The following is a 14,218-nucleotide window of genomic DNA, read 5'->3' as shown; positions in this document are numbered from 1 at the left end:
TTTTTTCTCCTCACTAGATTTAAACTAACAGTGAAAACTGACACACAAAAATGAAATCTGTGTCCTAACAGGCAGAAAGCAACAATTTTTCTTCTCTGACTATGACAGCTACCAAGACAAGTTTAAGCTCAAAACTTTGCTATACAAGTCTAACTTCCAAGATATCAGCACCTATATCCTTTTTCCTGTGTGTTAAGGATACATACTGATAACAGACAGTACAGGAAGCTATCAATAATGGAAACTCCTACACCGTGCATAGACAGCACTGTACAATTTGATGTATGCTTGCCAATAACAACCACATGACCCTGGAAGGCCAGAAATCCCCCAACCTCTTCTTCCCAGAGCTTCTTTTAATGCTACAGTTCACTGCTTAAGAGATTTCATAGCCATATTTTTACATAATAGTCTTACCCAGTTATAAGAAGACTTGAAGTTGGCCAGAGCTTGGCAATGTATTACCTAAACCTTTTCTCACAGAAAATTCCCCAAACTACTTAAATTTAAAAGCCAGACCCCACTAGAATATCAACTGACACATTGAAATTTCGAACACACAGAAGTCAAAGTGACTCCTTTGATAAAGCACACGAGAAATAAATGGGATTTTGAACTAGCTCTGGTCCTATTGTTGCAGAGGAGTCACTGGTTTTGGAACTAGGTTCAGCCATCTTGCTGGTTTCTCAGCTGCAGCAGGGTTTGCGCAATCTCCTCTGGTCTCTGGGAAGCTTTTCTTTGTCACCACTGGGTGACAAGTATCTCCTCAAGCCACAATACAGAGAAACAATCTCCCATACTGAAATTTCTCAAGATATGGAAAAAGCCCCACATTTTGATCGAGGAATTCTTTCAGTTCTGATCTGAGAGCAGAAATAAGCTGAATTAAGTATTATACTGGAACTGTAGCAAAATTCGTTTCTTAGTACGAGCATATTATGTAACTTCTTTTTATTTTTTCCATAAGATCAGGCATATGGCAAATAAAAATAACTATATACCTCCTTTGCTAGCTAGATGGAAGAGGGTAGGAGAATCTGCCTTTACTCTTCCAGTCGTCTAAAAAACATGAATCTAACCCTAGCTCATGGAGAATTAGGCAGATATACATGGCTTATTCACAAGATAACTCAATTTGGCCAGCACATGCTAACATAAGCTTTTGATTTTATGTGAAATAACTACAATTTTTCAATTTTAAATTAAGAGAATATTCTTTATTGTAAGACTTCTTTTAAATTGGGAAATACAGTATAGTGCCATGAACTTTGATGAAAAGTAAATGCAGAGTAAATTCAGTTCACAAAATGTGTGCAACTGGCACAGCATAAGCAGAAGTGTGAATACAGAGAATATGCAGTTGCTTAGCTTTCTCTCCAGTTTTCTTAAAACCAACATTTCAAGAAGCAATAATTACTCAGACTAAACCAGTAACCAGACTAAGTCCAGTACAATAATACCGTCTCCCTCAAGAAAATGAAACTACTTTATTGTGATTTTGACTTTTATAACTACACACAGTAAAACTTCCAAAACAGAACATATCTAAGACCACTGCTTGAAAAAGACTATCAGCTATATGCACAAACTCTTCCTGGTGTAAGAAGCTAATATTTTTTCACAGCACCACTTACAATACATTAATTATACTTAAGATTTCCAGAGTACCTCAATGACTAACAGTAGCTCAAAGATTTTCAGTGAAAACTGTTGGTAAACATTTGCAACACAACTTTTGCCCGCTCAGTTTCTAACTCAAAGTTTGTAGAAAGCATCTTACCTTGTCCTCTTGGTGTTCGTTTCCTGCGATCTCTGAAAGCTGCTCCTGACTGCAAGGCCTCCAGCAGACTATCCATCACTCCCGTCTCATCACCCTCTGAGAATAAGAGACAAATAATATTCATCTCAGTGCGACTGAAATCAGACTTTAGAAAGAAAAAAAACCTAGCAGTGGTGTCAAGTTTACATAACATTCCAAATAAGAGCTGTGTACATTTTAATGTAATGGATGCTGTCAGTGCTTCAGGTATTACTGTCTGGTTTTTGTATGATGCTCTATTAAGCAAAATTGATGACAATCCTCTGGTTCTTTCAACTTAGAGATGTTATCTCATGCATTATTGATGACATCTTCAGCATGCAGATAGACAACTGCTGGTGAATGACTGCTGTTCTGCTTTTAAATTCTTCTAAGATTTTCCTGAAGTAGAAACAGGTCATTTCTTCTTGATTTAACCAACCCACATGGAAAATCTGATGAAAGGTGGCACAAAGGTAAATATTGTAGTATTGCCAATATATGTATGTTGCCTTACACCTTCCTGCATTAAATCCTTGAAAAAACCCCAAACAATTGTCTATACAATGTGGGAGGATACATACATCATACACTACACATGTAACAGTGCACCATGGGTGATCTTTAAGATCATGAAAGAACAGAGGGAAGCATCATGCAGTGAAAGGAAGTGGCATCACATTTCTTAAATAGCTCAATTCCATAAATGTTAAATCTTCCTTTTTCCCTATCCAAGCTAGCCTGTTGGCTTTAAATAACTGGACTTTATGGTACATTATGGAAATCTGGGTAGAAAGATGACTTCATTTTCACGTATTTAACTTCCTTTGCATTTCAGTCTGCTACTAACAGTTGAGCGCAGTGTGAGAACTAGAGGTCAGAGAACTGCAGGGCTACAAAACTATTGATGAATGCCTCTTTTTCTGTTCACATGTCTGTTAGAAACCAAAACTAAAATACAGACTAGACTCTGCAGGTAGGTGGACATTTTAGTCACATCTCTCAGACTTCAAGCTAATATAAATTTCCCCATCATAGAGTGGGAAGATAATTACTTTGTGCCTAAGATTTACATTACAGTAAAATACTTCTGACTCACACAAAGTGTAGGAGGTTAAATGCACATTCAAGCTCTCAAATGTTCAAGTCTAAAAGCAGCTTATTAACGGAAAAGGTATTCTGCCCCAGTTCTCTATTACATTTAGATTTAACAGACTAAATCCAGACCTCATATAAGAGCACACCAATCCTAAACCAGTACCTGGTTCAGATTTGTACATGATGGTGATGATGAGTGTAACTACTCAGTAAATTGAAATTGGACATCAAGGTAATTCAAACTATTAGTATAATATACAAACACATACATAAAGTTCTCTCCCGTGTAAGATGAAAGGGAGCAGAGCAAGAGTAGCAACTAGCAGAAGACTTAGAAATACCAGGTTTAATTATGTTACATCTAAACCCCTGAAAAAACTAAGCTCCTGCAAAATTAGCTTCTCTCAATTCACACTCACATCTACAAGGCCTTGCCTAAACTTGTCTAAAGCACACAACATTATAATTTTTCTTTGTGCTCTTTATCCTACACATGCCTATTCATTGACTTGTTGTTGGCTCTGTATTACATTTAGTTTCTAAATCAAAAGTCTGTGAGTACACTTTGTCCAAACTAATACTCATCAAACAGGTCTGAAACATTTAATGAATGTGACCGTAATACATAGTATCAGTTAATATGTTTGAATATTTTATGCACAGAAAAATTACAATATCATTCGATCTTCATTAAAAGAGTTGGCAGAGTTTACTCAAAAAGACAAAGATCCTTCGATACTTCATAAATGTTTATGAAGCCTTCCACTTTTTGCTGAGTGTGCTACTCCACCTCTAATTACTGCAACTGCTGAAACCCACTCTGTTGCTTGAATACCAAAATATACAATATAAAGACACATGAATTAAGGAAGCTGTAGAACACAATGAGGAGATTTTTAACTCCTCAAATTTATGCTCGGTCTAATCTCAGCATTGCACTTTAACTTCCTCAGGTGATAAAGTGGGAACTGTACAAATAACTTCATTTTCAGTCAGCCTTCATTTAAATTTTTTAACAAAATCTAAAGAAATTTCAGCCTTTCCCCACAGCTCTTGCTGAGGTACTTCACATATTACCACCTATCTCCTTGATTGGCTTTTTGTTTTTATATATTACTGTAAAAGTCATCCCCTTGCAGGTCCCACAATTTATACGTTTAGTCAACAGATTTAGGCCACTTTAAATGATGATAATGCAGACAAAACCAACTTTCTTCTTCCACAGAACAATATTGTTGCTTCTTCCACTGCTAAAAAGCCCCGAGCGTGGTGACAGGCACAGAGAAAAACAATATAATACAATGAAGAAATAAAGTCCCATTTGAGGTGAGCAGGCAACTTCGGTATCAAGACAACTAACCTTTTCATAATTTTCAACCACTTACAGCAAACAGAACAGAAGAAGGGAAAAAGAAGAATCAGAGTAGTCCATAACATGGAAGTGGATATGAAAAAGACAGTCATAAGCTCCATACACTTACGATGGATAGAATGAGGAACAGCTGTATCATGCATCTATAAGCGAAGTTGTTGTGCGTGGTATTCTAAGCATTAGCACCCAGGAACTAGACCATCAATTTCAAAAAAAAGAGACCTTTGATCAGACAAAAGAAATTAAATCAGAAATTGAAGATTTGGATGTACAAAAGGATGGTGTATGTGTGCATGTGGGGGCTGTAATTCAACATGGTCAAACTGGGTGAACTTTTCACCTCAATGTTAATGCACATAAACAGCACTACCTTTTGGAACAAAAAGATAAATGACCATGGATGAGTGATGAGTAATGCCAGATCAGCTAATACAAAGTTCTCTCCACTGACACAGAAACAAATGGCAAATCTCTATGACATTAATGGGCCATTTGAAATGACCATATACCTATTATTATTATTATTACTATTATTATTATTACTAAATAATTTACGTATGAGAATCTTCACCTGGTAATATGAAATATAGTTCACTTTCAAACAAGTTTTGAAGTGAACAGAACACAAGATTATGACATTATAGTTCTGCCCTAGAAATTAGACTACATTTATGGTTTTATGCTTTTTGTTAATGCAATACACTGCACTTCATCTGGCTGGAAAAATTCTCTCATTTATCTGGTCTTCAACACCGGATATAATAGCTGCTTAATTCATTAGTGGAGAGTGCAAAAGATGATCCTTAGAAAAATATCTGGCTAAGTAACAACAGGTTGTTAATAGATAGGAAGCTTTAACAGTTGAGAGCTTGTCAACCAAACTTTTCTGAAAAACTAAGAAGTGGATTCAATGTAAGAACAGAAGACATACAAATAAGGAATACTAACATTAGGAAAGATAAGATCAGAACATACGTAAGATTTTGACCAATTAAAAAAGATTAATAGATATAAGTGTGTATAACTTCATGTGCAAGATAGAAGCTCTTCACTAGGGAATGAACAAGAGCTCCAATATAAATAGTGATCAAAGAAGCAATGATGAATGACCTATCTGATCAGAGTGTTCAAAAGTCACATACTCTTATTTCTAGTACTAACATACTGTGTACAAGCTTAATTACAACATTCACACAAGACAAATGACAAGTTGAAAAGCTTTTGCAATAACCAGGGGAGTGGATTCTAACGAGAAATGCCTAAGGCAGCACTATCTCTTTAGAGTACATAAAGCAGCCACTGAAAGCAGGTTTGACAACCTCCTCCTGTGCTTAGAATCTGCAAAGTCCCAAAAGAGAAAATTCATCCCAACAGATAACTTCACCAAGAGAGTGCTGTTTTGGTACAGCAGGAAAACATTTAGGCTGAATTAGTGGAATTACCTGTACAATCAAAAACAATGTTCTAAAACATGTTTCCAAAGAAGATTATAGGAATAACTGGAGATTTTAAGCATGAAGCAAAAAACTCTGAATGGAATTATGTGATATAGCACAGGCAACAGCAGAAATTGTATGATCATTTCAACCCACTCTACCTAAAGTATCAATCTGCAACTCATTGATGGCGTATATTGAAATCGGTACATGATAAAATGGGGATGAGTGAATGAAACCCACTGTTGTCATTTAGGCTGCTGTGTAAGTTACAGCATGAAGAACAGCATTCCTGGATATCTGGAGTGGTGAACTAAGTCTTTACTTCTGAACAAGTATTTTAGTTTCTAAAGGTCTTCTAGTGCAGATATGAGGAAAACTGTCCATCCAAATAACAACTAGTTGTTTAAAATATCTATCAAGACAATGTATTAGAAAGTGTCTGATCAGGTATAACTAATCTGTCTTGATTTTTCTTCATATAACACTGAACTCAAAACTTTACAATCAATTAGCAATTTAATTCTAATGTAAAGTACTTCCAAAGAAGTAAATATCAGAGAGAAACAGAGCATATATACTATTCCCAAAACATTAAACAGGGGAGATTTAGGTTATAGGTACGGAAAAAATTCTTCCCTGTGAGGGTGCTGAGGCGCTGGCACAGAGTTCCCAGGGAAGCTGTGACTGCCCCATCCCTGACAGTGCTCAAGGTCAGGTTGGAGCAACCTTGTCTAATGGAAGGTGGCCCTCCTCATGGCAGGGGGCTGGAACTGGATGAGCTTTAAGGTCCCTTCAACCCAAACCAGTTTGTGATGCTATGATTATTTTTAAACTTCAGCTTTCATAAGATGAATAATCTGTCCCAAACTCAAGCCATTCTTTATATTTTATCCACCACCAAATGGCAGATGGAGATGCAACAACAGTATTAACTTTGCAACTTCAAATATTTAGAAAGAAGGCAGGAAAAGAAACATTTTCTAAAAAGGTAAATTTAATGTAAATGTGCCTTTGCATGTGCAATACTATTGCAGGAAAGACTACAGTAGCGTAAAAGCCTTAAGGCTCCCTCTGTAAAACATTAATTCAAGATTTAAAAGTTTAATAGTCAATATGTGAAGAACAAAGTTTCAAGCACCCTTCCAGACAAGTCCTATTATCACTCAGTCTCCCTTCTGCTCTGTAGGTACATGTAATTTTTTGTCACCCTACTTACATGGAAGATTCGCTTGACAACTACTTAAGATAGTAATGTTAGAAAAAAACACATCAAGATGCTTTGCTGCTCTGCCTGCCTTATGTTGCTTGTATCCACTGTATCAGAATGTGTGTAAAAATACAGTCCAGAGATAAAGCCCATCAAGCACATCAGGTCTTTCACCCAACACAAATAAGCACATGGAGCTGACATTTAACCTACCTCTGGAACACAGAGTAGGGATTAAAGTGTCTTCATTTTAAACAATAATTATTTGAAACAGCCTGCTCTTGCACTGTATTATGACTACCTGATATACAACTACAGTTCCTTGGTACAGGTAGGTTATTTATTTTAGCATAATCTGTGCACTGCTAAATCAACCATGAGGACTATGTTCAAAAGCTAGAAAACAAATACTTGAGAATGATGGAGAACGTTTAGGCTACCTTTTTTTCCACAGACCCAACACAATCCCTCACATGCTTCTCTAGCCATTTTCTCTGTTTTAACAGCTCCTCTGAAACAAAGGAACCATTTCAACATGAGGATGAAGATAAAATATTTCCCTGTGCTATCAGTGCCAGCACTTTATGAAATATGACCCTTAAGTTAGATTTAGAATCCTTTTTTGTAGATATTACATTCCTTTATCACTTCCTGACAAATCTCATCTAAACCTCAGAAAGAGACCCCAACATCCATACCTCCTGATATTAAATGCAAAATCATGTTCTTTTCTATTTATAACTCTTATGATTAAAATGAAACCTGAAGTTGACAAAAAATTATGCAGGTAAAGTATCATTTTTGCTTGCCTGAGGAGCAATAAAGGCTCAGCTGAGCCAAGACAACAACAGGTTTTACTGGCTTTTTTTTTTAAAGCAGCTGCTGCTCAAATTTCATACTGGAAACTGAAATGTGTTTAGTCAGTTGCAGCTTATGAGGCTTTTAAAGTCATTAAGAGAGCCCTGCTAAAGACCACACTAGAAAGCATGTGGCAGTGCTCTTTTTAGGGGGACTAACCTGAACCATGAATGATAAATGTATCACAGCTCTTCTGTAGACTGTATATGAAGATGGGAATATTGAACTTCCTAGGCTTCCTCTGATTCACTAAGCATTCTAGAACTTGCTACTGTGGTTGTGGCCACCCCTGGCGATTTTAACTTTATGAGTTTTTAGTTTCTCACCTCTAAACAATCATCACAAGCTGTCCTAAAAATAGATTTGTATCTTCTTCAAGAAGACAAGTAGCAATTTCCCTGAAGCCAAGCTCACTTCTGAGGAGCTATTTTTAAAGAAATAGAGACATATTTAACTTTCTTTTTTACTCTTTCTTGCATAATAAAAGGAATACTTTTAACATCCTTTTCTCTCCCCTCATTACAGGATACAAAGAAAAAGTAGACTTAGGTAAGGTCAAAGTAAATTTGGAAGAGATTTTATCTAAACATTGCCTCCAAATGTCAGCTAGACTTCCATGCGCTACATGAACAGTCACGTTTTTCCCAGCTCTAAATGTTCAGTATATGCTAAAGAAGGGAATTTGAAATCTAACAAGGAGCTCCTGGACAAACTCAAACACAAAAAGGAAGCCTGCAGAGGATGGAAGCAAGGTAGCCTGGGAGGAATACAGAGACATTGTCTGAAGAAGAACTGGAAAGTTAGTGAGACCTATTTCAGTTTCTTTTTGCGGTCTCTATTGTACAAAACTTCACCTCAGCCTTTACTAAATTATTGTCTATCAAAAAGGTAGGAATAAGCATCTTCTAGCAGATATTTTCAGTACCTTCACAATAACTGTTTTTTTTTCAGTTTGCACTAGAAAGAGAGAATATCTTGATCAGAACATAAAAAATCCCAGTAACTACTACTGTTCTTAAGACAAAATCTAAGAACTGAAGCAGCACTACTGATGGGAACTTCCCAGGAAATTCTTCATTAATCTGGGCCCTGCCTGAAAGAGTCCAGTCCAGTACCATGGCAGGTAACACACGCTGGCTACCTGCCTGCTTCTCCAAGTGGTCTTAAAATTACACTTCTATTCACATCTTGCACTACCGTGTTTGCCTTGAACTTGTAATTACTTTTTGTAACTGTAACGTGTCCTGCGTAAACTTTTGAAAAAGATTTTCTATTCATAATCAGTGTCAGAATTTTAATTGCAATATATTCACTTAAAAAGGTCAGTTTTCAGTGTCTTTCAGAAAGTGCTGTTTTCTGTTCTCCTCGCATATTTGCATTTCATTCATTTGCTAAAATCATTCTGCATGCATAATAAATACCTGCAGGAAGCAGTTTTCCTTGGCATTCTAGATTAAAATACAGCCTCATGACTGTTATTTACTTTTTAATTACAGAAGAACAAGTTAGGACAGGGCAACTGGTAAATGAACCTATACCTCATGTCAGTTTAAAAACCAAGGCAAATCCTTGCTTACATGCCAATTAAGCTCCCTGTTTATGATAATCTGATCTCAGGCTTAATAAAGTTAATAGAATGAGAAAAAACTGTTTTGTTGTACAGGCAGGTTATTGAAAACAACTTTTGAAGTGTGCACACTTCTTCGTTTGCTGAAAATGTCACAGTGGTCAAGGTCTACTTCAGCAGGAATGTATTGATTTGAAATGCATCAACATTACCCCTGGGGCCTCATTCTGCACAGACCTATGGCCCTAGCAAGGATAACTTTCACTAAACTTAAAAAAAAATACACTTTAATACGGATTCCTTAGTAACAAATGGGAAGACATTGCCTCTATGTGGGAAGGAAAAGATTGCACTGCTCAAAAAACAAAACAATAATGACCATATGATACCTAAACAATTTTCAGTAAATGCATCTGTAATAAAGTTCTACTGTTTGAAGGCTACTTTTCAGTTACAGTACTACGCAATTTCTCATTACTGTGATTAGCAGATCCATAAGGCAGCACAAATCATCATTGCTTTTAGCATTAGGAAACTATATTCTTTAAAAAGTTGCTTATAGTTGAACAACTATTCCAATATTTTAAGAAAAAAAACAGTCTTGGGAACTGATTTTGAGGAAGGAAGATTTCTGTTAATATTCTTCCAGATTTTTGGGTTTTGTTTGTGTTTTCTGTTTGATAGAGTTAATTTTCTTCATAGCAGCTAGTATGGGACTGTGTTTTGGATTTGTGCTGGAAACACAGAGATGTTTTTGTTATTGCTGAGCAGTTCTTACACAGGGTCAAGGCCTTTTCTGCTCCTCGCTCCATCAGTGAGGAGGCTGGGGGTGCACAAGGAGTTAGGTGGGGATGTAGCCAGGACTGCTGACCCCAACTGACCCAAGGGATATCCCATACCAAAGGGCATTGTGCTCAGTATATAAACCAGGGGGACATCCAGAGGGATGCCATTTGTCTTTCCAAGTCACTGTTACATATGATGCTGTCCTGGAGATGGCTGAACACCTGCCTGCCTGTGGGGAGTGGTGAATGGATTCCTTGCTTTGCTTGCGTGTATCACTTCTGCTTTACCTATTAAACTGTTTTTATCTCAGCCCACAAGTTTTCTCACTTATACTTTTCCAATTCAGGGGGTGGGTGTATAAGGAGGGGTGGGGAGGTGGTGGTGAGCAAGCAGCTCTGTGGGGCTCAGTTGTCAGCTGTGGTTAAACCGTAACAATGTTTTTAGCTAGGTTTGTAATAACATTGTCCAATTTATATTTCAATTATTTCAAGTCCTAAAACAAATTTAGCCAACTGTACTGATATCATAAAAAAAAAAAAAAAAAAACAGATTTCAGCGCCAGAACCAGAAGTGACCAAGGTTGATCCTAAATTCATTTTGGGATGACAATTATAAAGTCAAACAGGTAACAAAGAAACATCTCTGTGGCACATAAAGATATTCCTCAGACAGTTATTGCTTTTTAGGACCCTTTCAACCTGACCGAAGAAAACTTCTATAACTCATCTTTTCTTATTACAGTCTGCAAGAAACAGAACTTTCTGAAAAGCTTTTGTTTAATTTTAGAGTAAAATCAACTGCATGCCCATATGATAAAGAATCAATGATATTTTATCAAATGGCTTAAAGAATTCTTGGCCAGCTCATGACTGCCATATCAGTATAGGCTCACTTTTATCATACGTTAAATCTCAAATGAAGGGAAGTAATTAGTTCAGACTAAAGTGCTGAATGTCATTCCTTAGCACAACAGCTTACACTACATCCTGTCTAAAACAAATTAAAATAATACAATCCTCCAAAGGATCTTTATTAAGCTTCTTTGTCGTGAGTTTACTTTGCCACTGGGGGTTGGCAAGTCAAGCATGCCATTCCAGCACTTTTCCTACTAAGAAGCTGTACATAATAAAAAGCAATGGCAAATGTCAAGCTGTAATTTGTCCATGGTTTTGAATCCTTTCTACACAGATTCCAAAGTGACCCTGAAACTACTTCTTTTTCCACGATGATTAAACTAATATCACATGGACTGGACAAGTATGGAAGCTGAATTTGACACTGCATTTAAACCAGAACAAACACAGACATCAAAACTTACTGTATTTAGAATATGTAGCCCAAGATAGGTAAACTGAATATAGATTTGAGTATACATTTCCTCGTTAATACAGGTCTCTATTTTGTTATACTCGTACAGTCCAACTACCAGTTCTTTGACTTTTCTGCAAAGTTTCTACCTGATATTTTTCTCATCGCTGCAATATTTCACTGACTAAAGAGGTATTTTGTTTCTAGCTTTTGATGGCTCTCTGAAAATCATTTTTTATGTGGTGAAGCTGAACATTCTGTACTCTCAAGACAAATGTTACTACATTACAGCTCTCACCTCACGGAACATGACACTGAATCATGTCTCTCTAAGTTTAAAATCTAAATTTTCAGACCTGCAAAGTCACACTTTTACCTTTACTGACCATCTGGCAATGTCTAAAAAAACCCCAGCCATATTTCCACTTTCTGTTTGCAGCAAAAATCTATATACTGGATACAGAAGCTTTGTTTCTGCTGCACATTTAGAAGACGAAATGCAGTATGTTTAGAACTTTTTGTATCCTCTAGCAGTGGACTGCACAACCCAGCAATGACCAGCAACTTCAAGTCGAAAGTCTGATTATACAGCTAGCAAAGAGCCACTGAAATAAACATCATAATGCTTAAGTTCATTTACATCTCTACATTTGAAAAGACAAGACAGAACTTTTTCTTCTAAGTATACTCTGCATTAGCATCAGCCTTTTAAACTGCCTTTAAGCACAGTGACTGTACTTGGGTACAAAACTGCGCTAGCATTTGTGGCAGTGTTGTAACTTTTCACTAGTCAATACTTCAGACAGAAATTTATTAACAAAGATCAATTATGATATATACTGACAAATTATCATGATTTAATTTATGAATTTAACTATGTATACTACTGTTAAACACTTGAGATGGGTGTTAATAGCAAGCATGCAGTAAAAAGAGGCTCACCAACATGATATTCTTTCCCACTAATTTGAGAAATTACTCTTGTGAAGGCAGCAAGTTCTATTAGAAATGAGACACTAGCACCACAGGAAAATATCGTCATTTCACTAAGACAGAGCTTGGTCACCAAACTTGTCCTGCTATTACAGTCAATCAAACTTCCATTTTGCAACAGTTCTACATGTTCTCCTCCTTACTACCTGATTCCCAAACAAACCCTATACTAAAGGAAAGGTAGTTTATGAACTAATTTATTTGTTTATACAAACATAATGCTACACAGCACTTACATGGATAAGTAATACTGCAGGTACTTTTAAAATTAACAGTAATACCTGCTTTTTGAAATAAGAAATCTTCTTCCAAGGAAAAGGAGAGCTGAACGTGCATTCACAGCTATCCAAAGTTACCACTTGTTACTGTTTGGTAACTAGTCCCCACAAAACCTACTTTTAAGGGAAAAGAATTCAAATGTTCTGCCTTTCTCCACCTGAAGTTATCCCAGCCTCAGATTTCAGAGAGTCTAATAATTCCCTCCCTCTTGACAGATTATCTCATTAAATCCATTTGATTGCAATGCACCATAAGGCGTATTCATAAACCAACACTAATTTTTCCATTGCAACATTTTAAAAGGTGAGATTATGTTTAAAGTTGTAGTTTCTTTCTAACTTCTTGTCCATCCTCACATCTATTTGCATTTCTTTGAGCTGCTTTTGACCCATATTAATAACATTTAGAGTAATTTTTATATCCCTCACCATTCCCAAGGCAGTTCCAAACTCCTGTATAAACAGATCTTAAAAGATTTTGAGCAACTCATGCATAATTGCTTTGGAGAAATAAAGAAAGCCAATCAAACCTCATCCTGGTTCTATAGGTGCTCACATTTAAGCACAATGTGAATCTCCATCTTATTTTTTTCAGTGAATATTGTATTTCAGGAAGACTACAGCATATTCAAACAGACCATCGACATCAATATGAAGGATAACGACTTCCCAAAGGAATTGTAATCCTTGCCTCATTGGCATCCAGCACCATAAACTAATAACCTGTAGAATACAAATAAGCTCCAAGATTTATCATTCCAGGTACCCCATACAATCACCAGCCAATAGAGGAATTTATAGGATTAAGGTTAAGACATTTACAAAATAATATGTATCTCGTAATAAAATTAGCATGGATCTCTGTTTATGTAAAGCACATAGAAGGAAGATGTAACAATGGGGAAAACCTGGAATCATAAGACAACTTTACCAGCAGGAACCTCTAACTATATTCCGCAACAGTCAATGCAAGTGTAACAGCAGCTCAAAGAAATGTGACAGAATTATTGCTGATACTAGCACATACCAGTCTGAATAAGTGGCATATGAATTCTTTTATATGAATATTCGAAAAGGGAAAGTAGGAATATCCGTCAGCCACTAGCACAGAACTTCATTTCCATTATCTTCATCTGCATTAGGGGAGAATGTTAATATATCTTCAAAACAATTAATTCAATACTAATTGGGACTGAGGAAGCTCATTCTATCTTTTATCCTAATACTGGTAGTTAAAAGGTGATTTTAATTGCCAGAGTAATCAGATATAATGAAGAGCAAAACTGTTTCTGATTAAATAACATTTGCATCAGAATTGCTGTTATAGGCTTTTCAGCTCCTAGAAAGCTGTCTTAGTTTCTTTTTTTCTCTCTTGTTCAGATATGCACATGGAGGCTCTGCTGCAAGAATTCTGCAGATGTTAAGTCAGATGGAAGTCGTGAAAGACTACGTACAAACGTACCATAGCTCAGCCTGCAACAGCCCTCAAAAATAGGAAACACTGCTGAAAAACA

At 36.4% G+C, this 14,218-nt stretch overlaps 1 protein-coding gene across 2 annotated transcripts in view; it reads right to left on the bottom strand.

Moving 5' to 3' along the window:
* The window catches only part of DIAPH2 (diaphanous related formin 2), a 234,663-nt gene that overhangs the window by 63,421 nt on the left and 157,024 nt on the right, over nucleotides 1–14,218 (bottom strand). The window contains exon 27 of one of the 2 annotated variants that reach the window (XM_061446160.1): nucleotides 1,781–1,876. In XM_061446160.1, coding sequence (XP_061302144.1) covers nucleotides 1,781–1,876 — 96 coding nt within the window. Of the gene's footprint in view, nucleotides 1–1,071; nucleotides 1,877–14,218 lie in introns of those variants that run through there. The other variant, XM_061446159.1, reaches the window with a different exon arrangement.

Source organism: Pezoporus flaviventris, unplaced genomic scaffold (genome assembly GCF_033815535.1).
Source record: "Pezoporus flaviventris isolate CSIRO_AGI_PZ_B2104156 unplaced genomic scaffold, CSIRO_AGI_Pfla_v1 ptg000005l, whole genome shotgun sequence".
NCBI classification, from domain to species: Eukaryota; Metazoa; Chordata; class Aves; order Psittaciformes; family Psittacidae; genus Pezoporus; species Pezoporus flaviventris.
The sequence above is the reverse complement of the archived record's forward strand: the minus strand, read 5'-3'. Positions and strand labels throughout refer to the sequence as shown.